A 24907-nucleotide genomic window follows, 5' to 3' on the forward strand; every position below is an offset into this window, starting at 1 on the left:
TATGGGAGGACTACCCCTACATCTGTGGGAAGACTACCCCTGCACCTATGGGAGGACTGCCCCTACATCTGTGGGAAGACTACCCCTGCACCTATGGGAGGACTGCCCCTACATCTGTGGGAGGACTACCCCTGCACCTATGGGAGGACTGCCCCTACATCTGTGGGAAGACTACCCCTGCACCTATGGGAGGACTGCCCCTACATCTGTGGGAAGACTACCCCTGCACCTATGGGAGGACTACACCTGTGCCTATGGGAGGACTGCCCCTACATCTGTGGGAGGACTACCCCTGCACCTATGGGAGGACTAAACCTGTGCCTATGGGAGGACTGCCCCTGCGCCTATGGGAGGACTGCCCCTACATCTGTGGGAGGACTACACTTGTGCCTATGGGAGGACTACACCTGTGCCTATGGGAGGACTACACCTGTGCCTATGGGAGGACTGCCCCTGCGCCTATGGGAGGACTGCCTGTACATCTATGGGAGGACTACCCCTGCGCCTATGGGAGGATTGCCCCTACATCTGTGGGAGGACTGCCCCTGCGCCTATGGGAGGACTGCCCCTACATCTGTGGGAGGACTACCCCTACATCTCTGGGAGGACTACCCCTGCGCCTATGGGAGGACTACCCCTACATCTCTGGGAGGACTACCCCTGCGCCTATGGGAGGACTACCCCTGCGCCTATGGGAGGACTACACCTGCGCCTATGGGAGGACTGCCCCTGCGCCTATGGGAGGACTACACCTGTGCCTATGGGAGGACTACCCCTGCGCCTATGGGAGGACTACCCCTGCGCCTATGGGAGGACTACCCCTGCGCCTATGGGAGGACTACCCCTGCGCCTATGGGAGGACTGCCCCTGCGCCTGTGGGAGGACTACCCTTACATCTGTGGGAGGACTGCTCCTGCACCTATGGCAGGACTACCCCTGTGCCTATGGGAGGACTACCCCTGCGCCTATGGGAGGACTGCCCCTGCGCCTATGGGAGGACTGCCCCTGCGCCTATGGGAGGACTACCCTTACATCTGTGGGAGGACTGCTCCTGCACCTATGGCAGGACTACCCCTGTGCCTATGGGAGGACTACCCCTGCGCCTATGGGAGGACTACCCCTGCGCTTATGGGAGGACTGCCCCTGCGCCTATGGGAGGACTACCCTTACATCTGTGGGAGGACTGCTCCTGCACCTATGGCAGGACTACCCCTGTGCCTATGACAGGGCTACCCCTACATCTATGGGAGAACTACCCTCGGGCCTATGGCAGGACTCCCCTGCACCTATGAGAGGACTACCCCTGTGCATATGGGAGGAGTATCCCTGGGGCTATGAGCGCACTGCCCCTGTGCCTATGGCAGGACTGCCCCACATAGGGAATGCCAGTCATCCTGGGCAGAGCCAAATGAACAGGACCATGCTTAGACCCTGGGCCCTACAAAAGTGGATGTTCTCCTGGACGAGGGGAAGTTGGGCCTGCCAGTGAAAGCCCGGGTGCTCCAAACTTTGCCTTTCTGGGCTAGTAAGAAAGAGAACTAACATGGATGAGTTACTTTGTACCAGCTATTTCACGAACTCTCTTTTAATCCTATCAGAGGCACATTATTATCTTCATTTTACCGGTGAGCAAACTGGACCTTGGAGATGTGGAGTGCCTGGTGCCCAGGTGGTGGGCTGCAATTCAGATCTATGTCCACCTCATGTCACAGCCTCTATTTGCCCACCCCTGTACTGTGCCTTGCAGACAAAACCAAGCCCATAGGTGGGAGTCTAGGGAAGAGCTTGGGTTGGTGTCCCCAGTGCCATCTGGACCACACCAGTCACTGGGTGGGGGGTGGGGGAATGGGATATGAGGGGTAGGAAGAAATTAGTTTCCCATGTCTGATTTCCTTCCTCATTGGACATACAGAACATTGGTCTAAGAAATGTCTGCTGGATAAGCGAATGCATAAGATTCAACAGAATTTCAGGAAATTGCCCCGCAATCCAGTAACTGCCCCCACGCACCCTGAGAAAGAGGCTGAGACTAGGGGTCAAAGATCCCTGTTTCTTTGGTCACCAAGTGCCCTAAGAACAGAGATTGCCTTTTCCCCTCTGGCATCTGCATCCTGCATACCTTGGTAGACAAAGTGGAAACCTCTGGCTGGGACTTGGCCTTTGGCACTGAACTTGATGAGAACTTGATTGGAGGTGGCCAAGGGCAGTGATTCTCCTGCCGAGATAAGGGGCGAGAAGCAGAAGAAGACAGTGAGTCCAGGCCAAGCAGATAAAATCCCACCAGGAAGCGGGGGCTGGCAATACCCCACGCAGCAATCCCTTCCACATTGTAGGCCTTCCTGAAGTAAAAGCTCACATTTTTACTGCACTTTACAGTTTAAAGTTTACAGAAGGCTTTTGCACCCATGGTCTTAGTGTGACCCGTGGTCAGTTGGCATGACAGGGCTCAGCATCCTCATGTAATAAAGCATGAAAGGGAGGTTCAGAATGATTAAATGTCCTGCTAGAGAGAAGAGACGCTGCTAAATATTGGGCCACAGAATGGAGAGAGTGACCATTACACCAAGCTGACTCAGTGGTTTATTTGGAAAACTGACATCAATCTGATTTTAAAAAAAAGGCACTGGCTTCTGGAAAAAGGGTCAAGTGATCATCTGCAAGCAGCTGGCCTTTCCCAGACCATGCCCCGCCACCCCTCAAAATGATCAATAACAGAGCTATTGCATAATTCATTGCTCATACTAGGACACTTGAGAGTCAAACAAAGTACTATTAATAATTATGCTGGGACAACCGAATGGAAGCTGGGACTGCCCCAGGCAAACCAGGATGTCCTGATACTCAACCAATGGCACACAAACTGGGGGAAAACCTGCATGGGCACAGGAAGGTGGTGGAGGCAGACAGCCTGTGTAGCAGAAGATGAAGGCATATCTTCTGCTTGGTGTGATACAGGTGGCCCAGGGGACAGACAGCCCCAAGAGTACCAGCAGCCATGGAATGTAGTCACCTTCCTGGAGCAGCTCAGGAAGAACACGGTGGAGGCAGTGGCATGGCCCCTCTACACGCTGCTTCTCGGGACCCCTGAGCAGGGCCATGGGCCCACTCTCAGAAAGGAAGTCGGGGTCACAGAGAGCCAGGCTAATGTCCACTGCAGCGAGGGCTGGTGTAGGGACTCACCAAGGAGCCCCTGGGAGGTTCCCACCAGTGCTTCCAGAAAGCCCATGTGATGCTACTGACCATGGGAGCAAAGAGCCTTTTTCAAAGTTTCCTTAGGTTGACATGTGACCCAGAGGGCTGAGCCTGGCTGGGAGTCACTGCCTCAGCTAACTTCTCACCGCCAAAGCAAAAAGAAACTCAGGAAGACAAAGCCTGTCTTCATGGTCACCGCCACCGCCAGCGCCTCCTCCCAGTGGAGGTGAGCAGAGCGAAGCCTCGCTTTTCCATCCGCACGTCATTTAGCCTGACGGAGGGGGATTGGGGCCCCCTGATCTCTCACAGACCCCACGTTGGCTTTGGCCCTGGACACACGCAGGCCTCCCGCTCCACGGGAAAGCGCGCCGTAAACTCACTGGGCATGAGAGGATTTCAGTTCTAAGGAAGGAGACCGCCCTAAGAAGTCAGAGCAAATACTTGTATGAGAATTACAACAAAGAACAGGCAAAAGTCTCAGAAGAGTTTCAGTCATGGTTGTCACAAGATTAAATCTAGCATTGCGTCTGTGAAGTCAGAGGAAGAAGGATCTGGGATTAATAAAAGCCACAAAGAAATGAGAAATGCTAGCACAGGGCAGCTGGATTTCACAGAAATTAAAGAGTGAAATGGAGATGAAATTTGGGAAATTCTCCCAGAATCCACAGGAAAAGGATAAAGAGATTAAAATAACGAGAGAAATGACAAGCAACATGGAAAATAGATGAAAAAAATCCAATACGCATATATCAAGAATTCCAGAGAGAGAGAAGACAGAGACATTGAAGTTCGAGAAAAAAAAATAATTTAAGAAAGAAGATACCTTTCCTAAGAATTTGGATTCAGACTGAAGTAAAATTTGCCAAGTGCCAGATCTAATTAGTGAAAAGAGAGTTCCACCACAACACATCCTAGAGGGCTTTTTAATTTTAAAAAGAAAGGAAGAATGTGAAAATCATATAGCCAGAAAAGCATAGGTTACTTATAAGGACAAAGAATCAGGTTGGACCCCAATTTGTCTGTCTGATGAAATGTTGGACTATAGTGGAACATTGACTGCATTTTTGAAAGATAAAAGTTTGTGACTCATAATTTGATTTGCAATCAAGTTGTCATTTATATGATGTGTCAAAAGGCAGGCATTCTCGTATATGCAAGGTGACAGAAAGTACTGCACAGTTATAAGCTTTACTTAAAAAAAAAAAAAACAACAAAAAACCCCAGCAAACCTAAAGTAGGAAATTTAAGAACTAGCAGGAATAAATATAACAATAACAATATAACAATAATAACAATAATAACTATTGTTAGTGAGGTAACAAAACTAAATGCAAATGTAAACACTTGTTCTTGGGGAAGAATTCCACAATTTAAAACTAATTCCTAATAACATTAATATAAAAGTCCAAATATACCTAAAAAAGTTAGAAATCAGAGATGGGTCAGGTATGAATGAAAACGTAAGGAAGCAAAATCAAAACAACACCAACAGAAACCCAGAAAGAACAAAATAAGATGACAGGTATCAGAGCAAATATTTTGCTTGTAAAGTATATAAGTAAACTTCTAATGAAAAAAAAAAGACTCTTGGAGAAAATAGGAGAAGATCTATTAGGCAAACACAGATACAAAAATTGTTAGAAACACAAGACAACAAAATATCACAACTGTAGTGGGAAATATTTTAATGCAACATTCTCAATCTTTGATATCTCAAATAGGAAAACATAAAGATTGCTGAGTAGTGGTCATTAAGCTTTTTTCCCCCCCAACACACCTCAGAGACACTGTTCATTCTCATTAGTACCCATTGTTCATTACCAGTGTTTGTCCAGATAAGGAAAGAGACTCACTGTCTGAGTATACTGATATTGGTATCTGTAAGTCTCATACCTCAGTCTATCTATCTACATTTCTATTTCTATTGGTCCTATACACCCAGGTCTATACCAAGTCTACATCTATATTTATATCTCCAGGTCCTAAATGTATACCTGTCTCTTTTCCTGTAGATCTTTTACCTATCCTTATATGTCTATGTCTATAGCTATACCTATATCTGTTTACACTTGATTTTAGCCAAAAGGCAGAGAAGCAATACTTTTACATCTATTTTTTTTATGTTTTTTGAGACAGAGTCTTACTCTGTTGCCTGGGCTAGAGTGCCATGATGTCAGCCTAGCTCACAACAAACTTAAACTCCTGGCCTCAAGTGATCCTCCTGCCTCAGCCTCCCAAGTAGCTGGGACTACAGGCATGTGCCACCACACCTGGCTAATTTTTCTATTTTTAGTAGGGATGGGGTCTCACTCTTGCTCAGGTTGGTCGTGAACTCCTGACCTCAAGGGATCCTCCCACCTTGGCCTCCTAGAGTGCTAGGATTATAGCTATACTTATATCTATATATCTCTATCACCTACCTACCTATCAAGAGATAGAGCACCCTACCCTGGGAGAACCTGAATTATACTCTTGGTTGGGTGTGTGTGGGGGGGCTGGTGTTATTAAAAAATCATGTCACTGAGAATCACTGATATAATGGATTTGAATAACAAAACTGAGTAAGACTGATCTAATGCTGCTACCAAACTCACTCCTAACAATAACTCTAGGAGGCAGAACTTTCACTCTTTCCATTTTGCAGATGAGGAAACAAGCTCAGCACCATCAGGCATCGTGCCTGAAGTCGCCTCGCCAGCAAGTAGGAGAGCTAAGCTTGGAGTCCAGCTAGTGTGACTGCAGGGCCTCAGCTTGCAGTCTTGCCTCTCGACTCTGCAGGGGACTCACATTCTTCCCAGGTACTGAGGGAACTGAACAAATGTCCGTGGCTACTGAGAGAATCTCATGAAACCCCCAAAGTATAATAGAAGTGGTATAGGTCATATTCTCCAACTATATGGCAATAAAATGAGAAATTAACACAAAAGTTTAACGCACCAAGAATAAAATCTGTGTCCTTGAGGGAAAAGAAGAGACATTCTTAACCAACGCTTGGGCAAAATGATTAAAACAACACGTGTTATCATGGGCTATTTAGAAAGTAATGATGATGAAAATAGTACATATCAAAGTTTATGGCATGAAGCCAAAACTATGCTGAGAGGTGAATATATTACTGTAAACATGCCTTTATTCTATGGAGAAAATAAGGAACATAGGTTTCGAATCAAGAAGTTAGAAAAAGAAGAAAAAAATAATCTGGAGGAAAAAAGGAGAAAGGAAATTATGAAATAAAGGTGGAGGTTAATCAGAAAATAACAAACTCCACAGAAGAATGGACAAGAATGAATACATTGGAGCAATCAGAATTTAAACAAACAAAAAACAAATACAAAACATCTGACACAACTGAGAAAAAATGGGACTATGAAGGCAGCATTTGGGAGAATAAATAAAGGCAGGGATCGACCACTAATAAAAGGAGATTAAACATCATAGTGTACTACATAAACTAGTTTGCTAAATTTAAAAGAAATCATGAAATGGATTTTTTACAATTGATAAAATGTCAACGTCTATATTAAAGTAATGTACCTGAATAGACCAATAACCATGGAAGAAAATAAAATAAAAATCGCTGAAAAGGAGGAGATAAAATAATGAGACAAATTTATTTGCAGATGAAATTGCTTCTTGCCTGGAGGGGTCAGGAGAATGAGTTGGTAATATCAGCACCATTATAAAGAGTCCAATGACTTTATAAAATGAATATGCCAAGAATGCCAGTCTTTGAATATACTAGCAAAGCCCAGTTAGAAAATATAACAGGGGAAAAAAGACCCATTTACAGCAGCAACAAAAATCTCCGTGAAATATCTAGGAATAAAGTTAAAAAAGGAATACTGCCTAAATGAAAATTATAGCACCTTCCCGAAGGTACAACAGATAAATAAATGGAGAGACATACCATGTTCTTGGATGGGAAAAAGAGTTAATGTTATAAAGACCAGAGTTCTCCCTAACTTAATCTATGTGTTTTATGAAATCGCAGTCAAAATTTTGATGCAATGTTTTTAACCTGACAAAATGATTCTAAATTTTATTTAGAGGCAAAAGTAAGCATGAATAGTCAATAAAAAATTCAAAACAAGGAATGACTATGGGGACTTCTAGTACCATAAGTTTAAAATTGTTATAATAGTAAACACTGTTGTAGTGTTACAACAACTAAAACTTAAACAAGAATAAACAGACCCTTTCAAGAAAGGAAAGAAGGCAAAAAAACAAAACAAAACAAAACAAAAAAACCTCAAAACATAAACCAGACCCTTAGAGGAAATGGATAAAAAGTCTACGAACAGACTGTTAACTTCATAAAAATTTAGTATATGTAAATCTGGCATTTTGAAAATTCTGCTAGGATAACTGATTAACTATATTTGAAAGAATATGATTAGATTCCCTACATCGAATAAAAAAATCAAAATAAATTCTAAAGGTACTACAGCAATATGATGAAACTAAGAAGTAAAAGAAAACACAGAGGATTATTTATTTGATCAGCATAAAAGCCAAGGAGAAAACTATAACAGAAAACATTCATAGATTTGATATCATGGGAAATTTACATTTTCTAACATTAAAGCACCCTGAAGAAAATTATATAGCAAATGACAAACTGGAGGGGAAGGCTTTTTATAGCATATAACAAATACAGTTTATAATGATATGGACCTCTATTCTATAAATAAGAAAATAAATGCTAATAGAAAAATTGGCACAAATTCACAAATAAATACACAAATAAAAAATGCATGGGCCAATAAACATTTCTAAAAAGGCTAACCTAGCTGTAATAAAAAAAGCAAAATCAGATGAGATACAATTCTCACTTTTCAAACTGATGACACTTTTGTTTTTTTTAATTACCTGGTTTTTGTGAGAATAAAATATGCCCTCTTATTCATTGTCAGTGAACAAAGTGACAAGATCTTTCCAGAGGGACACTTGACAATCTGTTTAAAAAGCCTTAAATACCTCGCATATTCTTTAACTTGCCAATTCCACTTCTAGCTATTCTCAGGTCACGGATGTGTATGAAGAGATATGTCTGACACTTTGAATTACTGACCATAGCGTGAGAAATTAGAAACAATCTAAATGCTCAGTAATGGGGAATCCATCACATAAATTTTAAATAACTATGTGAGAGATTACTGTGCAGAATTTAAAATCCTATTCTAGAAGAAAAAAAAATGACAGCATAAAGCTCGTAGTGAATATTTCAATGAAAATATGTATATTGGTTTGTTCAATAAAATATGTAAAAGATTAGGTCTAAGTAGATAGACTGGAAGGAAATACACTACATCTTATTGGTGGCTCTTTCTGGAGGTCTTTATTTTAATTCTCTATGTAGGTTATTTAGTTTTGTCCCTAAGTTTTATACAGTGAAAATGCAATGTTTACAATTAGAATAAAATTGGGAAATGCTGCTACACCACTTGGGGGCGTGTGGACACAGCTTGGGGGAAGCCCCCTGCTGCGCTCCCAGGAGCTGGTGGCTCCTGTCATAGAGGCAGCACCAGGGCATGACACACACAGAGCTGTGTGGTTCCACCTCACGTGGACATGTCGTCGTGCTTCCAGAGCCTCTTTCCTTTTAACCAGCCACGACGCCCCCCGCCCACCACCGTCCCCATGCTGGCCGAGCCCCAGGTACCTGTGTGGGAGCCCGAGAGGGAGCTGAGCAGCCGCGAGTGCTGGCTGTGGCCGTCGTGCACCTCCACCACGTCGTTGAGGGCCGTGTGGAAGAAGGCGAACTGGCCAAACACCACTGCGGGGAGACACGGTGCGGAGAGCTCAGCGTGGAAGACAGGGCAGGCGCTGCGGGCGAGCAGAGGGGACAGGGGGTCTGGGGGCCCCAGGCCAGGAGGAGGGCCACCCAGAGGAAGCTATTGGTTCATGTTGCTCGCTGAGCCTTTCTACTGGGCGATGAGCACACTGGCAGGACTCCCGGGCACAGGGAGGCGGGCAGCTGGGGAGGCCTGGGCTGACACATCGAGTGAGGACTGCACCCAAAGGTCTGGCCGGTGGAGGTGGCAATGCACTAACCTAATTCTTTCCCAGGAATAAACCCATGAACAGGCTTTCAGTACCATGCCCCATTGTCCGTGCGATCTTGGGACCCCATGTTCTCCCTTGCTTTTCTTCAAAGGTCCGGCAGAACAGGGCAGCCCCTCTCCCACAGCTAAGAGGAAGGGGGGGTGAGTAGCAGCCTCCTCCTGGGGAGGAGCGACTGTCCCTGGAACAGGCAATAGCTCCTCTCAGCTCCCTCTGGCAAAGCTCAGAGGGAAGAGGGAAAATGACATTTATTAAGCACCTACTGAGTGCCAGGCACCATACTTGCTATGTATATCATTTTCTTTGGCCGTGACTCTTCTGGATATTATCCATACTTTGTAGACAAGAATCTGAGGCTCAGAGGTTAAGAGAGTTCCCAAGGGCCACTCAGCTCATGTGGGGCGGGCGGCTGAAAAGCCAGTGGCCACAGCCCAGATAAGTCCCCAATCAGACAAGGTCAAAGGTCCTGGCCATTTGATGGGTATTCAGGCCCCAGTTATACATTGCAAGGGGTTTCCTGAGCCCTCCCCTTGCTGCCAGTTCCTGCTGCATAGGCTGAGGTCACTCCGGACCACAGTGGGCACAGCTCCCATTCAGCTACCTGCCAGACCCCAGGTTACTCTGCCAGCACCGGTCTCCTAGCTGGCCTGGTGCATCCGAGGGCAAGAGCCAGGGCAGACCCTTTTCCACTTTGGCTCAGAGCCTTCAGCATGTAGGAAGTAGGATGTACATGTGTGTGTTGTATATGTTGTGTGTATTGTATATGTTATGCATGCTGTGTGTTGTGTATATTCATATGTGTTGTGTATGTTATGTATGCATGCACATGCTATATCATATGTGTTATAGTATGTGTTGTGTGCATGCGTTGTATATGTTGTGTGTTCTCACACGTGTTTGCATGTCATATGTGTTGTCTGTATCATGCACGGTGTATGCTGTCTGTGCTTTGTGTATGTGTTATGTGTGCTCACATATGTCATGTATATGCTGTATGTATTGTGTGTATGTTGTATATGTTATGAGCATGTGTTGTGTGTATTGTGTATGTTTTATGCATTATGTATGTTGTATATGCATGTGTTGTTGTGTTGTATGTGTTGTGTGTACATGTGTATGTTGTGTGCACATATATATGTTGTGTGTGTTGTGTGTTTGTGTATATACACATGTCAGAGCAGAGAGGGACTTAGGCCATGGAGTAGACTGCCTGATAAAAAAAGCATTTACAATGTTGAGTACAGTAGTGAATGGAATGTAAGATTCACTGTTCTCAAATCACGGGCAGAAGAGCAGGAGGAAGAGCACATGCCCGCACCCTGAAAGTGGCTACTGAGTCAGGGCTGGTGGCAAGGGTATCTCCGTCCTCTCCTCTTGAGTGGCGAACAGGACAAGCAGGGTCTCTGCATTCACAGAGTGTACATTCTAGTGGGAAGAGACAGTCAAAACCTCCCCCAAAATTCAACCAAATGCGTAAGCAAATAGACAAGATAATCTTAGCTCGTGTTAAGTTCTGGGCATATGGATAGAATGATGGGGCGAGGCAGGCCACTTTAGATGGGGAAGCAAAGAAAGACCTCTGAGAAGATGATGCTGGTGCTGAGACCTGCGCTGGGGCCCAAGTCAGACCCAGAAGGAAAAATCTGCCCTCCATTCCCGGGCTCAGCATCATTGGCAAAGAGAAGATGCTTGGGACAGATGTCCACAGCTTTCAGCTCAATGCCACTGACCAGCTTTGGGGTTGGCTGCTTGCAGAGGCATGAGCTCCTCGCCACTGGAGGAATTCAAACACAAACTGCATGCCCACTTATCAAGGAGTCTGCTCTGGGTAGCACATCAGATTGGACAACCTTTTAGGACGTTTCTAACTGTGATCCGGCATGTCTAAAACTCCTGTGACATCAGTATGTTGGGGAGCGTGTGCAAGTGCACGTAAGTGTGCAGGTGCTGGGGCAGGAGTGGGTGCACTGATGGCTGGAGCTATGGGTGAATAGGAGACTGGGCATTTACAGAGGGCAGGGACATGCCTCGCTCATCTCTGTAGCCCAAGGACCTAGCCAAGTGCATGGCCCCTAATAGGTGCTTACTGAATGTCTGGTGAATGACTCAAGCATCAGGCCGTGGCCTGTTCTTACCCATCCCAGCTTTGAGAATAAGCAACCAGGTCTCTGTAGGTTGCCGCAAGCCTCTTCTAGGTGATTAGGACATACTGATGCCCTTTGCCACACCCAACACCAACTATGTTTAGAAATACTTGTTAGTCCTCCTATAAAGAGGAGACCCAGGGAGAGAGCAGCCCAGGCCAGTCCCCTGGTTGCCTTTCAAGATCTTCTTGAATACCTGCAGGGCTGGCAGGACTCTTGTATATCCCCACTGCCAACCAGGTAATGAGCCTGGTTCTTTCCACCTGCGTCTCTTTGAATCTGGAGGGTTCTCTCTCTTCTTAGGGCACTAGCCTGCTCCTTGCTTTTCTCTTATTTGTCCTATTTATAACCTGGACCAGGCTCTGGTTCTCAGATGGGACATCAGAATGACGTGGCTCCATCTCCCTCCATCCCATTCCTTTCTTCCTTCCTGTTCCTTGGCCACCTGCTCCTGGGTTCTCAACAGGCCTGGGTCTGCAGCGGCTCCATTCAGACTGGGGCTGTGCTGGGCAGGCCCCAAGGACACCTTGCCTTCCTCCATCCTGGCCATTCTCTCACCAGCTCTGCATCCTGGGTTCCTGCTGGGCTCACTTGTGCCCGTCTTCCTCTGTGTCAGGCATGCATCCCGCAGCTTGCTTCAGAGCATCAGCACTTGGCTGCTCTGTTTGGGAGACTGTTCTGCTGTTCCCACGATGGGAGGGGATAATTGGGAAGGACCTGAGGAGTTGCCCGTTTTGGAAGGAGGGAGAGGAGTTAGAGAGAACATAAACAAGAAAACCTCATACCATAGTCCTTGGGCACGGTGACAAAATACAAGCAGATCTGTCCACTGGTGTAGTTCTGGGGGTAGTTGGGGGACAAGACCACTCCGTCTGAACCCACGTACTGTCCCCCACAGGGAGCTGAAAGAGAAACCGGATAGAGAGACAAGTGACCCGGTGGGCCTCTCACCAATTGTCCATCCTTCATTTTGCTCCCAGCTTGAGCTTCTGGCCCAGGTGGGGCTGCCCCGAAGTGGGTGGAGAAGGGAAGTCTGAGGACGCCGCCCTGCCCTGCCCAAGGACATGCATCCCTCGCCTGGTACAGGGCCTGAAACTCACCCTGATGCTGTCAAGGGCCATCTTGGGCAGATGTCAGCCCGTGTTCTCTAACTACTAACATTAGCAATGGTTCCTGAAGGGACAGCCTTGAAGGACACAGTAGGAACTTCTTCTGCTTACAAGTGGGGTCTAGAAATGATCTGCTGCCCCATGGCCAATGTCTACACCTGGGCAGTCAGTGTCTGCGTGAGTAGGGAGCGGCAGCCCGTGCAACCCAGCCACCTTCTGTTCCCTTCCATGGTGTCTGATTTCCACATGGGTGGGCCTCAGAGCCTGCCTCTCCCACCTGGGCAAAGGAGGCCCCCTGGGCTCTTCAACTTGGGAGGTCACCATGCTCTGGGGTTCTGACACTCATTTCTGTGCCTCTTGTTAGGACCCCTCTGTGGCTAACCCAGACCTACCTGGGATCAGCCTACTCTGTAGGCCTTACTTGGACACATCTGATCCCTGAGTGATTTTCCCTATGCCTGGGAGCAAGTCCAGGGGCTTCCTTTAAACTCCCTTCTCCCTGGAGTGAGCTCCCTGGTGTGGCATGTCTGGGGGCCTCTGTTGAGGACATGAGCATCTGTCTTAATGGGGGTGGGGACACTATGTGACCTGAGAGAGATGACACTTTGACGGGGACTGCACACCTGGTGAATTATGAGCCATTCTCCTCTACAGCAAACCCAGGTTTGTCAGGCCCTGCTGGGAGGAGCCACCCTTGGGGACCATGGCCCCTTCCCATAGCCGACAGCCCCTTCTGCCCCTGGTTGCTCAGACCCCATCCCTGGCTCCCGGCACCTGTGCAGACTGGGCGGGGATTGTTCCACACGGGCTTCCCGTCAGGCCCCAGGACGCAGCTCAGGGTGGCGGAGCCCTCAACTTCGTAGCCCCCGTGGCAGTAGTAGGTGATGGAGGAGCCCAGCTTCAGGTCGGACCCCACTCTCGTGCCGTTCTTGATGGAACCAGGATCAAAACATGACTCCCGCGGGTTTTCTGGGAAGAAGAAAAACACACACATGCACACGCACAGAGGCCTGTTAGCAGCCTGTTTCTCCGGTGCAGCACCCAGGAGGAGAACCCGACTTTAGTTAGCCACAGAGAGCGCATGAGGTTCAAGACTGTTGGTCCTGTTCCCTTGGGTCTAGAAACTCCTCTAAATTTGGTTAGAAATCTAAGGCTGGAAATCATATTAAAGAGGGAGATTCCCCCTCCTCTGCCCATGTTCTCACTGTGGTGCACAGAGGAAAGAGCTCCAGCCAAACCTCCCAGGCTGTCTCTCATGCCCCCCTGGCTCTGTCCCGGAGGAAGCATGGGAGCTGACGGTGCCCGACCCATCTCAGCTGCAGGGAGGGTCACTGCGGTAGAGGCCAGTGTGCGGGTGCAGCCCACCCCCTGCTCAGCCCTGACCCCCACCACCCCCAGCGTGGCAGGCCTCCTGGACTTTTTGTCTCCAGCTGGGAAGCAGGGCGGACAGCATGCCTCTGGAGACGGCTCTTTGTCTCCCTCTCCTTCTGCCCCACACACTACTGGCTAGGGGGGATCTGGCACCTGCTCTGCAGGCCCAGTCACATCCGCCTGGTGCGAGCACTGCGGAGTGCATGGGTCCCCATACTTAGATCCAGGGAGGAAGCAGGAAACCCCACTTCCCTTCTGGTTAGGGTTTTCCAACCTCTGGGACAAGTCGAAGACTCCAATATGGTTTTCTAGGGCTTTGCACAGAGTGTTGGGTACTTGCCAGGTTATTAAAACCTCAGGATTTCCCCATTTGCCTCTTGATCCTTATGGTCTGCCCAATCAGTCATCTCGTAGATGTGCCCAATTGTCATCTGTTCTGTCTCTCTGCACCGGACAAGAACATACTTGACATTGCCTGAGGACTGGGAGCACTAGCTCTATACGTCCCTCACTATTAGCTCTGAGCCAATGCTCACGTCCATCCACTATGGCTTTCCTCAGGCCCCCTTCTAATAAGCTCACTGATGGTCAAGAAGCCTGTCCTCAGGGCTGGACAGTGGCAGGGCATGGCTGAGGCCAGACTGTACCAGGGAGATGCACTGAGAATCAGGTTTCTATTACAGTCCTGGAGGCTACGCTATGGGGGGCACCAGAGAGGTCTAAAGAGGGGAGCTCACAAAGAGGTGCTGACAGTCCTTGCAGAAGGATTCAGAAATTCAAAGAGTGGAGCTAAGGAGGAAAGAGCCAGAACAGAAGGGATCAGAGTTCATTCATTGGAGATGAATGGCTCAGGAGAAATTTTGCTGAGGGCAGTCCTTGTCACCTGGGTACCTTTTAGACAACCTGCACAGGAGGCAGCCGCTGCTTGAGGCTGTCACTCAGATGCCAATCAGGCAGCTGGTGGATCGGGTGGGACTCTGAGAGCCTATGATCCTGTCGAGCCTAGCTACTCTTGCATTTGAGCCCTTGTGACCATCTTGGTCTTTAAGTCTTCACCCATAACTGAGGGTGGAGCAGTTCTGGATGTACTATTGCATTTAAACTCAAGTGGGACCCAGACATTGGTCACTTGCCTTCATTAAATCTGTCCTCTACGTAAGCCTAGTGGCTCTGGCCAGAATATAACTGGCCATTGGGTGACCCATATGTGAATCACAGAGATAAGGGAACATGTGTGTGTACATATATACATAGGTAACTCTTCTATTTTATTGAGGAAAAGACCGCCACACATTGGCAGACAAGGCTACAACATTTTTAGTATAAATATCTAGAATTTAATTATTATGTTTTTTATGTGGATGTATCTATTTAACTAGGAAACATTTTTTATATGTTAAAATATATCCACATTTTGTGTGTATGCAGGGAACTATCACCATCTCTTAGGTTTCATCTATCCTTTTTATACATTCAAAGTGAGTCAAATCTTATTTGAAGTTCAGAAAAGTTAAGTAACTGGGAAGCAAGTTCACACAGCTCATAAGAGGCAGAAGTAGCTGTGGCCCTGATATCCATTTCCCCTCTTCGTCCTTCTATCATAGAGCCCAGATTTTATCCAGAACCTCAAGGCATTAGCTGAATTCCACATTTCCCAGCCTCCTGGGAAGCCAGGTCCGGCCAAAGAGATGTAAACACCAGTCAGACCCCATCTGCTGAAAACAATCCAGTAGTGTCCTGTCTCGTTCAGAGAAAAAGCCAAAATCCTTTCAGGCCTCTGAGGCCCTGTGCATGTGGCTCCCAATTGTCCCCTCCATGACCTCTGCTCCTGTCATCCCTTTGTGAAGTTTGCTGAGACCACACTGGCCTCTGTGTGCGGGACAATCCCCGGCTTGCATGGCTCCCTGTCTCACCCCTTTCAGGACTAAGCTCAGTGTCTCTTCCTCAGTGACTCTCCATGAGCAGCTATTTCAAATTGCAATACTCCTCTCTCCAACGCTCCCTGACACCATTCTCTGCTTTCTCTCCACTGTGATTAATACTGCCTCATCTCCTATATATTTACCTTATATTTTTCTGCCTTCCTCCACTAGAATGCAGGTCTCGGAAGGGCAGCTTTTCGGTTTTGTTCGCTGCTGTATTCCAGTGCCTGACACATGGTATGCACTTAATAAATATCTTCCGTGGATTCATGTGGAACTTCTAGAAAGTCTGCTTAAGGGAAGTTGACTCAGCTGACGAATGCTCGCTGGCCCTTCCCTCCTTCCCTCCTTCCTCTCTTGCTCCCTCAGTCTAGAACTCAGACCTGATGGCTGCAGCCTTGGTTGCCATCTTGGGTCCAAGATACCCTTGAGGTTATTTTGGGGTCAGGGACTAGCACAGGAGAGCAGAAGGACAGACGGAGACCAGGTGGAGCCTCCTCACCAACCCTAAATCATGACCTCCAGACTTCCTTTACGAGAAGGATAATAAACTTTTACCTTGTTTAAGCAACTGTGTTTTTGGGTAACAGTTGCATTGGCATTGGACCCCCACTGGGTATGACTGCCCCAGAACTTTACAGACACCACAATGTCCTTTCTTCCCTACTTTGTGTGGCAAACTCATACACTCTTCAGTGCCACCCTCTCTGAGGTTTCCTGAACTCTGCCTTCTCTCCAGCAGAATTCTGTTTTTCTTTCCCTGGCTATAGCATGCATCATATCATACTGGTAGGCTTGATAAGTGTATTTCTTTCCACTGGGCTCTGAACACTTGGAGGGCAGGTGCCAACACCTAGTCTTCTCATAACCTTGGTAACTAGCAAAGCACTTGGCACAAGGGCTGGCCATATTTGGCACATAATAGAGACTTAATAAATGGCTGCTGAACTGTCTGGCTGAATACTTTGAGGCTTGGAAAATCAACCACCACATCAATGCTTCCATCTAAAAACTCTGTTCTATATTTACTCATGTGTCAGAGCAGATGAGCTCATCATTCCAAGCATTATCACATTAATAACAACGACAAGGATAATGATGATGATGATAGCCCCTTACATAGGAGTATCACTTCATAATTTCCAAAGCACTTTCCAATCTGTTATCTCATTTGTGTCTCACAATACCCTCTGCAGAAAGCAGGGCCAGGTATGCTCATGTTCAGCTTATCGATGAAGAATGTGGTGATGAGAGAGGACAATGAGTTTCCCAAGCCATTCAACTATTTAGAGGTGGAATTACAACCCAAATCGGGTATTTAGTCTGCCAGACCAGGGCTCAGCCATGATAACACTAAATGACTCAAACATCATGATGACGATAATAAATAAACCCAAACCCTCCAAAATGGGAAAATTAAAAGAACCAGTTTCTCTGTGGTCCTAACAGATAAGGCTTACTTCCAAACTTTGCAACAGCTGGATCAGAGCCATCCACTGAAATACAAGCAGCTTTTAAAAAACATAAATCTTTGAATACTGATATGGGAAGATGCCCAAGATCTATTGTTGGGGGAAAAACAGAAAAACAAAAAAACCAGATTGCAGATTAGTACATACAGCGTTATCTCATTCATACGGAGCAGGGATCCGCAAACTGCTCAGCCTAGGTCACTGGCTGCCTGGTTTTGTAAATAAAGTTTTATTGGAACACGGCCTTTTGTTTACATATCGTCTGTGGCTGCTTTAGCATTATATCAGCAGAGCTGAGTAGTAGCGACTGAGATCATCTGGAGTAAAAGTACTGCCTCCCTGGCCAGAAAAAAAATTGCTAACCCCTGGTTATAGCATTTATATTACTTTATATTTATAGAAAATACCTGAAATGAGATAACACATTGTTAATAATGATACTTCAGGGGATGGTGATACTGGAGGATGTTAAGTTCTTAAGAGTATATCTCTTCTGCATTTACAGTGTTTGAATTTTTCCAATAAACATGTATTACTTTAAAAATAGGCAAAAAATGAAGATATTTCCATTTTGAATTTAAAAAGGATGACCCGTGGCAAGAGCAGGTGGTGGGAATGAGGGTGGTAGCAGGTGTGGAAATCTGGCCGTAGCTCCCAGGCCCACAGTGTTACTTCCAAGGGCTTGAAAGAGAAAAATAGATATTTTTTAGTACCTTCTGGTAAAAATTGATTTGCCTTGGCCTTTCCTGAGTTATTTCAGGTTCTTTAACACATGCTTGGAACTCTTCCCTCTGAAACACCCTGCGCCCCCACTCTTGCACAGAGAGGGCTTCTACTCACTTGGTAGAGCTCTAAGTGGCCCCTGCTCAGACAGGCTGTCACCACTCTGAAGTGGGCACCCTGTTTTTCTTCCTCAAAGTAGGCTGTTTTTGTTTTTGTTTTATTTTTTCTTGCTTGTCTACTCAGTTACTGTCTGTTTCCCTCACTCATCGTTAAGTCACTCTGGGGTAAGGACCATGGCCATTTGCTCACTGCTGTGCTCTCAGTATCCAGGACAGGGCGTGGCATGAAGCAAGAGTTCGCTAAACATTCGTTGAGCCATTGAAGGGTCTCATGCGTGCGCATGCATGAACGTATTATCCTGTCCCTGCCTAGTGGAGGCCGCCGCACATGCTGGAAGAAGAGAACGAAAGTCTCCCTACCTCAACCCCTTCTGCTGCTATCTCTGGTCTGGAGAAAGATAATGAACCTCCCTGGGACTTGTATCCAAAAGGCAGGGTCCTCTCTCTTCCTTTTGTCTCCTTTTAGCAAGGGTAAAGCTACCCAGCAGGAATTATTCAGATGAGAAGTGGCACTGAGCAATGGCCTCCTAGAAGTCCACAGATGGCATGGCTGCATTCAGAACCATCTCCTAGAAGGTCCAGCCAGGGACCTTCCTGACACCACAGCTACCTCCAGAGGCAACTGAACAGAGACATCTAAAAACTCGCCCTCCTTGACTTAGAATTAGGTGAGCCTCCAGCATTTCATCTGCAGGAGAAATGCCTGTGGGTCTGGTTGTCACTAGGATATGAACTCCATTGAGACTTTGGTTCCCTGCTCTGTTCTCAACCCCTATAACAACCTCTGGCACATGGTAGGTGCTCAATTAACATGTACTGAATGAACAAATGAATAAAAACGCCGGATCTGCCCTTGCCCCTTATCCAAAAGCCTCATCCCAGGCCACTGCTCAGTGGACACTCGATTTAAACCTGGACTCTCTGCTGATCTCTTTGGGATTTGGAATTGGGATATGAACTGGGATGTGATTCAAAGTCAAGAATGCGGCAGCCACGCTTATCCCAGGAGAATGGAGAAGCCAGGAACACTGATCTGCAGGGAGAAGAGAACGCAGCAAATGCTCAGAAAGGAGCGGAGGAGACAGGGTGGTCCTGGGGGTGGGTGATAACCTCACTCTCAGGTCCTGATTTTAGGCCCTTGGGAGCTTACGCTTCCTGCCCTGGAGCTCTTGTATTCTAGAAACATTTTGCCTTTTTGTGTTAGAGTGAAATTTTTGTTATCTGTATTGTTAAAATATAGAACATTTTTTCACTTAAATTAGTTTGCTTGTTAGTTGTTTTCCTATGTTTCAGCTTCCCCCTTGGGAAGCTGGTAGGACACGTGGAAAGGCCCCTGGTCGCACTGCCTTGCATGGAGGAAGGGCTGACCCTGGAGTGGTTTTCACGGCGCTAAACCCAGCTGAGTCCGGCGATATCTAGCTAGATGGGGCTCTCGTGGGCTCCCCTGACCTCCCAGAGCAGGACCCCTGAAGCCACAGCTCCCAGGAGACTCAGCATTAGCAGAGGCCAGAATCTCTCTAAAAGACAGACATAGATGGCTTCCAGATGCCAATTTTTCTCCTCCCCAGGATCCAGCCCTGCCTCATGTGTAAGTCCTCCTGGGCTACATCTCCATCTACGGTGTTCTACAGACACACAGAGTGCAGAACGTCCAATTCCTTGCTATGGACTGGAGGAGTATACAAACACACATATCACAAATTCCCATGTTACAAATAATCCACCCTCATACATGTACACGTGCAAAACATAAGCTCACACTTTATGCCTTCAGTAAACAAAAAAGAAATGTACTGTGTTCCACTGGGTTAGTCCCATGAAGAGGGGTCCATGCCCTTCTCTCTTCTCAACAAGGACACAGCAAATGAAATACCAGTTACACAGGAGAAAGGCAGTGGGATGGAAAAGAGTGGCTCAAAGTGCATGCCAAGCACCTGCTGGTACTGGGCACTCTGCTAGGTGCTGTGCCTGTTCACCAACCCTCACAATGGCTCCTCTATCTCATGTCACTGCCCCCCTTTGACTGATGAGGAAGCAGATGCTCAGAGAGGTTAGGCAACTTGTTTTAGGCCATACAGCTAATAAGTGGTGGAGCCCACCCTATGGAGAAAGATATGGACCATGGGATCTGGTAGCAAAGCAGACCCATTCCAGGGTTTCAGGGATTCTGAGACAGGGACAACATAGGGTAAGTCAGGGGCCCCCGTGTTGTCCACCAAATGGGTTATCAGAGGTAGTGGGGGTTATCTTCTGACTAGTATCAGAAGGTGTGTAGTCTGGGAAGGCAGGCTGGCAGCTTGAAGTTCTCAACAGGCACCCCCTACTCCCCAAACACCCACATTTATCTTCATCTTGGCACTTGTACTGCGTATGTTAGTGCAGTGGGGGAGGGTGAGCCAGTGGGCTGTGCCTCCTCTCTTGCCTCTCCCTGGTAACCGGCCTTCCTTCAGTTGCTTGGCTGGTTCCGATGGTAGCTGGGAAGACCTTATTCCCTGGGCTGTGTTTTGGACTTGAGGACCCATCTAGATGCCATCTTGGGCTGACAGCTGGAAGTGGAAAGAGCTCCACTGGGACAGAGGACTTGGAGGTGTGGCTCTCAGCCCATGAATTTCCCTGGAGAAAACCTGGGGGAGAGATGGCCACAGCCAGGTTGCCCTGAACCAGGTGACTGGAGAGGAGGCTGAGGGAATCTCTACCCAGTAGCTTTCTGTACCCAGGGAAGAGGAAATGAAATCATCTTATACGAATGAGGCTGACAGTGGTGCCATTTGGGGTGAAATTTTGGAATCTCTGCCAAGGAGAAGAACTCAATTGTAACAAGTCAGAGGCATCTTTGGTGGCCACTAAGGCTTAGCTGGGGTTAAAGGACATTACTTGTGGTGGCTCTAAGCATCATGTTTACTCAGCTGTCCTCAGCCGCTTAGGTGTGGATTTAACAAAGGGTGCAGTTTTGCATGGTTTATTCAATAGAAGGACTAGTGGGCAGGAAAACTGAGGGTACTGATGAGAATTTGGATAAAGATATGAATGATAACAAAATGGTGATGATGATATGGCAGTGGGAATGGTGGTGGGTAGAGCAGTGGGGGTCCCAGGCTGGGTCTAAGTCAGGTGCCTTCTGTTAGAATTCCAAAAGATCTGACTGTTTGATCTGATATCAGCACGTGGAGAAGGGTTTGGATATGGAGGTTTGCCAAATGGCAGGTACCTGGAGGAAGCGAGGAGGCAAAATATCCATTCCCCACGCTAGCCCCATGGGACACGAGGACTACAAGCAAAACATTCTCTATCCTGTGCACCAATACTCCAGAACAGTACCTGAAGAACAGCAGACAACTGAGAGCTATGGGAGTTCAGTGAATTGATGGATGTAAAGTACTTAGGGTTGCGCTGGCAGTTGGTAAACACAGAGTTAGCTGTGGTTAGGAGCATTATCTGCTCGCTCATGTGAGATATTCCCAGGGGTTCAGAAATATTTAATGAAGGGACACTTTAAAAGGTGGCTGAGGTCCTACATTATGCAAGTGGGGAATATGAGCCAGAAATTTTTTAATTTTAACTGGTAATGTGACCCCATTTGTACACACAGGCTGATGAGGCCAGGGAGAACTTGGGTTATAGTAGAAATAACAAAATCCATCATCTCTAGAGTATCTGCAGAGTGTTAGTCCACATGGGTATGATGCATACATACATATACATATAAAATATGCACGTGTAAAATATCTTTTAATCTGAGCCTTCTGCAATATAATTATTATTGCCACCATTTTGTAGACGATGTTCCAAGAGATAATAACTTGCCAAGCTCACAAATCAAGTAAGAAATGGAGCTAGGATTTGGGTAATGGGGTTTGGGATAATTAGGGAAGAATGAAAGGTCAAAAAGAGATTAACAGAGTAGAAGAAAGTGGAGTGCTCGAGAGCCTGGAACAACTCGCAGGGCTTCTGATAATATTTAAACATTATGGGATGTGTGATACGTGCCAGGCACCACACCAAGGGCTCTAATGCATGGACTCATTGATCTTTACAATATTAATATTTCTGTGAGAGAGGAATTTTCCTGCCATCATTGTACAGATGAAGAAATGGAGGTTTTGAGAGGTTAGATAAATACATGAACTTTCCATCTGACGGTCTATGCTCTTGACTAGGCAGGGACCTCGGCTGTCTTTGTAAATCAATTTTTACTGGAACACACCCACACTCATGCCATTATGTTTGGTCTGTGGCTGCTTTAGCCCTACAATGGCAGAGCTGAGTAGCTGCAACAGACAAACCTGCAATATTTGCTACCTTAAAGAGAACAATTGTTGACTCCTGCTTCTTATCCCTACACTGTGAGCTTGCCTTGATTAGTTCAAAGGTGCAGTGGGAGCAAGACATCTGGAAGGATATGCAAATGTGATCAGGAAGTATCAGAAAGTGACCAGTCTATGACAAAGTGCCACAGTATGGCCAAGGAGTGTTCTGGGGACAGAGGTCCAAGCATTGTGACCCTAGGATTGGATGGGCTGTTCATATGGGTGTTGAAGTCACATGGGATGGTGGGGGGCTTTGGGATAGAGAGGAAAGTTGAGCCTCATGTCTGAACCCTCCTTAATGAGAGGGAGTGACCAGGAAGATATTAGCTGAGAGGTACTGAGTGAGGCTATGAGACTAAAGTAGAGCTAGGAATGACCCTCTAAAAAAGGGGAGAAAAAGGGGAGAAAATGGGAGAAAAAGGGGAGAAGAGGAGTAATGGTTTGGAAGTAAAAATGAGGTGCCAGGAGAATGCTGGTGCCCTTCTCTCCCAGCCCCGGGGCACGTGGGAGTGAAGGACTAGGCCAGCTAGGGACCGCAGGGAAGGCAGGTTCTCTGCGGGTGGCAGCAGTGCCAGGGTTGGCATGGGCACCCTGTGGTCCCGCCCAGTGCTCTCCTCACTGCACTGCACTCTCCCCCTCTGCTGGTCCTGCCCTCAGCAATCTCTGGCACCAGGGCCCTTACCTGTGTAGTCGATGACGAAGCCAGCATTGCTCACAGATGCGTCGCTGCGGAAGGCGAGGAAGAGGCTGTTGCTGCTGCTTTCAATGCGGCCTGGGAGCTGGGAGCCGTAGAAGCTTCCTATGAGAGGGCTGAGAGAGTCCCGTCCGTCGTAGATATGGAGGAAGTCATAGCCAGGCTCCAAGTTAAAGCTGGGAACAAAAACATCCCACCCCCACCCACTAAGGTCAAATGAAGGCTCATGCTGGGGCCTTAGGCTCAACCACAGGATGGGGCCTCCCAGAAAGCAAGCCCCCCCCACTGGCACTCAACCCCCGAGGACTGGCTGGAGGGCGGGTGAGGATGAAGCCCCGGTGACCTCTCGGTCAGGTGAGAGGGTGGACAAGGTAGGCTTAGGGGCAGAGGAGGCAGAGTCCACAGTCAGCGTCCAAAAGTCTGGAGCTGAAAACCTAATGTCCTCCTTACACAGAAGGGAAAATGAGATGCCCACTCTAGACATCAAGTGTTTAGCGTAAGTGGGTCCAGAACGCAGGTCTCACACCTGACACTAACGTTTTTTATACTGTGTGACTGTGTATCTCCTCTCCTAAGAGGGAGGGAGACACTCTGGGAGCCAGTCCCAGGCAGGAAGGGGCCTGTGACCACGAAGGAGCCTGGCTTTGTGCCTTTATCCAGAGCCAGTCCTCTTGCTCTCCCTGGGGCTGCTACCATCCCACTCCACGCGCCCACAGGTATGCCTCTCTTTTAGCTATCCTGGCCCTGGTGTGGAGGAAAACCCATTTTAAAAATTGTCTTAGTTTAGTAATTGAATACTAGAGTTCAAGACTGTAATTCGTCCCACTGGAACAGCTGGAGTGAAAATGATGGAGCATGCCAAGTGTTGGCAAGAACGTGGAGCCCCTGGAGCTCTCACGCCCTGCTGGTGGGAGCGTGAATGGGTTCAACCACTTTGGAAGACTGTTTCGTTGTTAGCTACCAATCTGAACACATGCCTGCCCTCTGACACAGCATTCCACTCTTAAGTCTATATCCAACAGAAGCAATCGATACCCAGCAGGTGTGCCAAGATGGCAGCAATAGAAAAGTAGATGAGCTTGCAGAGAAGAGATTTTGGATGCAAATCCATCCATGCCCAGCCACGGGCTGGGATACTCAGGTACAGTAAGTCCTCAAGGACATCAATAGGCTACTGGATACTACAACGTAAAGCTAAATGACATATAACAAAACCAATTTTTTTCCTCATCAGTGTTACAAGGAAATGACATTGAATGAAACAATATTATTTGAAGACCTGCTGTACATTGTTTGGCTTAAAGTGGCAGGTTCTTGGAAATGATGTGAAACGAGGACTTCCTGTGTGCCATTTGGCTGGCCTGAGAATGAAATGGCGATTTGACCCTTTGGCTAAGACATACAGTAGAGAGAGGAGGCCACACATCTCTGCAGCTCAGGGTAAGGCTGGAGAGACAGGGTGGAGAGCTGGGGAGGGGCACAGAGCCAGCCGTACGCCGGCTTTCCTCCCGCTCTGCCCCTCTCACACTGGTGTCGGCTGCCGGGTGACACAGTGTTCTTGCACTTGTAATTCAGCTTCTACCCATCTATTTTTTCAAAAGTCACCAGGGAAGGGATTGGAGTGAGTCAGTCTTGGTCACAAATGATGGCACTGCCACTTCTTAAATAACATCTTTCTGTCTGTCCCTCCCTTCCTTCAATCATCAAATTTTATTTGCACCCTGAATATGTCCGGCACTGTGCAAGGTGCCAGGAACCCGGAGACATGCCAGACACCCCCCCTGCCTTCGG

The 24907-nt window shown here is 47.3% G+C and overlaps 1 protein-coding gene across 3 annotated transcripts in view; it reads right to left on the bottom strand.

Annotated features, from left to right (window-relative positions):
- CSMD2 (CUB and Sushi multiple domains 2) overlaps positions 1 to 24907 on the bottom strand; it is a 570274-nt gene that overhangs the window by 106446 nt on the left and 438921 nt on the right. For all 3 annotated transcript variants that reach the window (XM_075996375.1, XM_075996373.1, XM_075996374.1), the window contains 5 exons: positions 23105 to 23292; positions 13283 to 13477; positions 12185 to 12301; positions 8855 to 8968; positions 2120 to 2215 (listed from right to left, as the gene is read on the bottom strand). In XM_075996375.1, coding sequence (XP_075852490.1) covers positions 2120 to 2215; positions 8855 to 8968; positions 12185 to 12301; positions 13283 to 13477; positions 23105 to 23292 — 710 coding nt within the window. The remainder of the gene's footprint in view (positions 1 to 2119; positions 2216 to 8854; positions 8969 to 12184; positions 12302 to 13282; positions 13478 to 23104; positions 23293 to 24907) is intronic.

This window comes from Microcebus murinus, chromosome 2, assembly GCF_040939455.1.
Source record: "Microcebus murinus isolate Inina chromosome 2, M.murinus_Inina_mat1.0, whole genome shotgun sequence".
NCBI lineage: Eukaryota > Metazoa > Chordata > Mammalia > Primates > Cheirogaleidae > Microcebus > Microcebus murinus.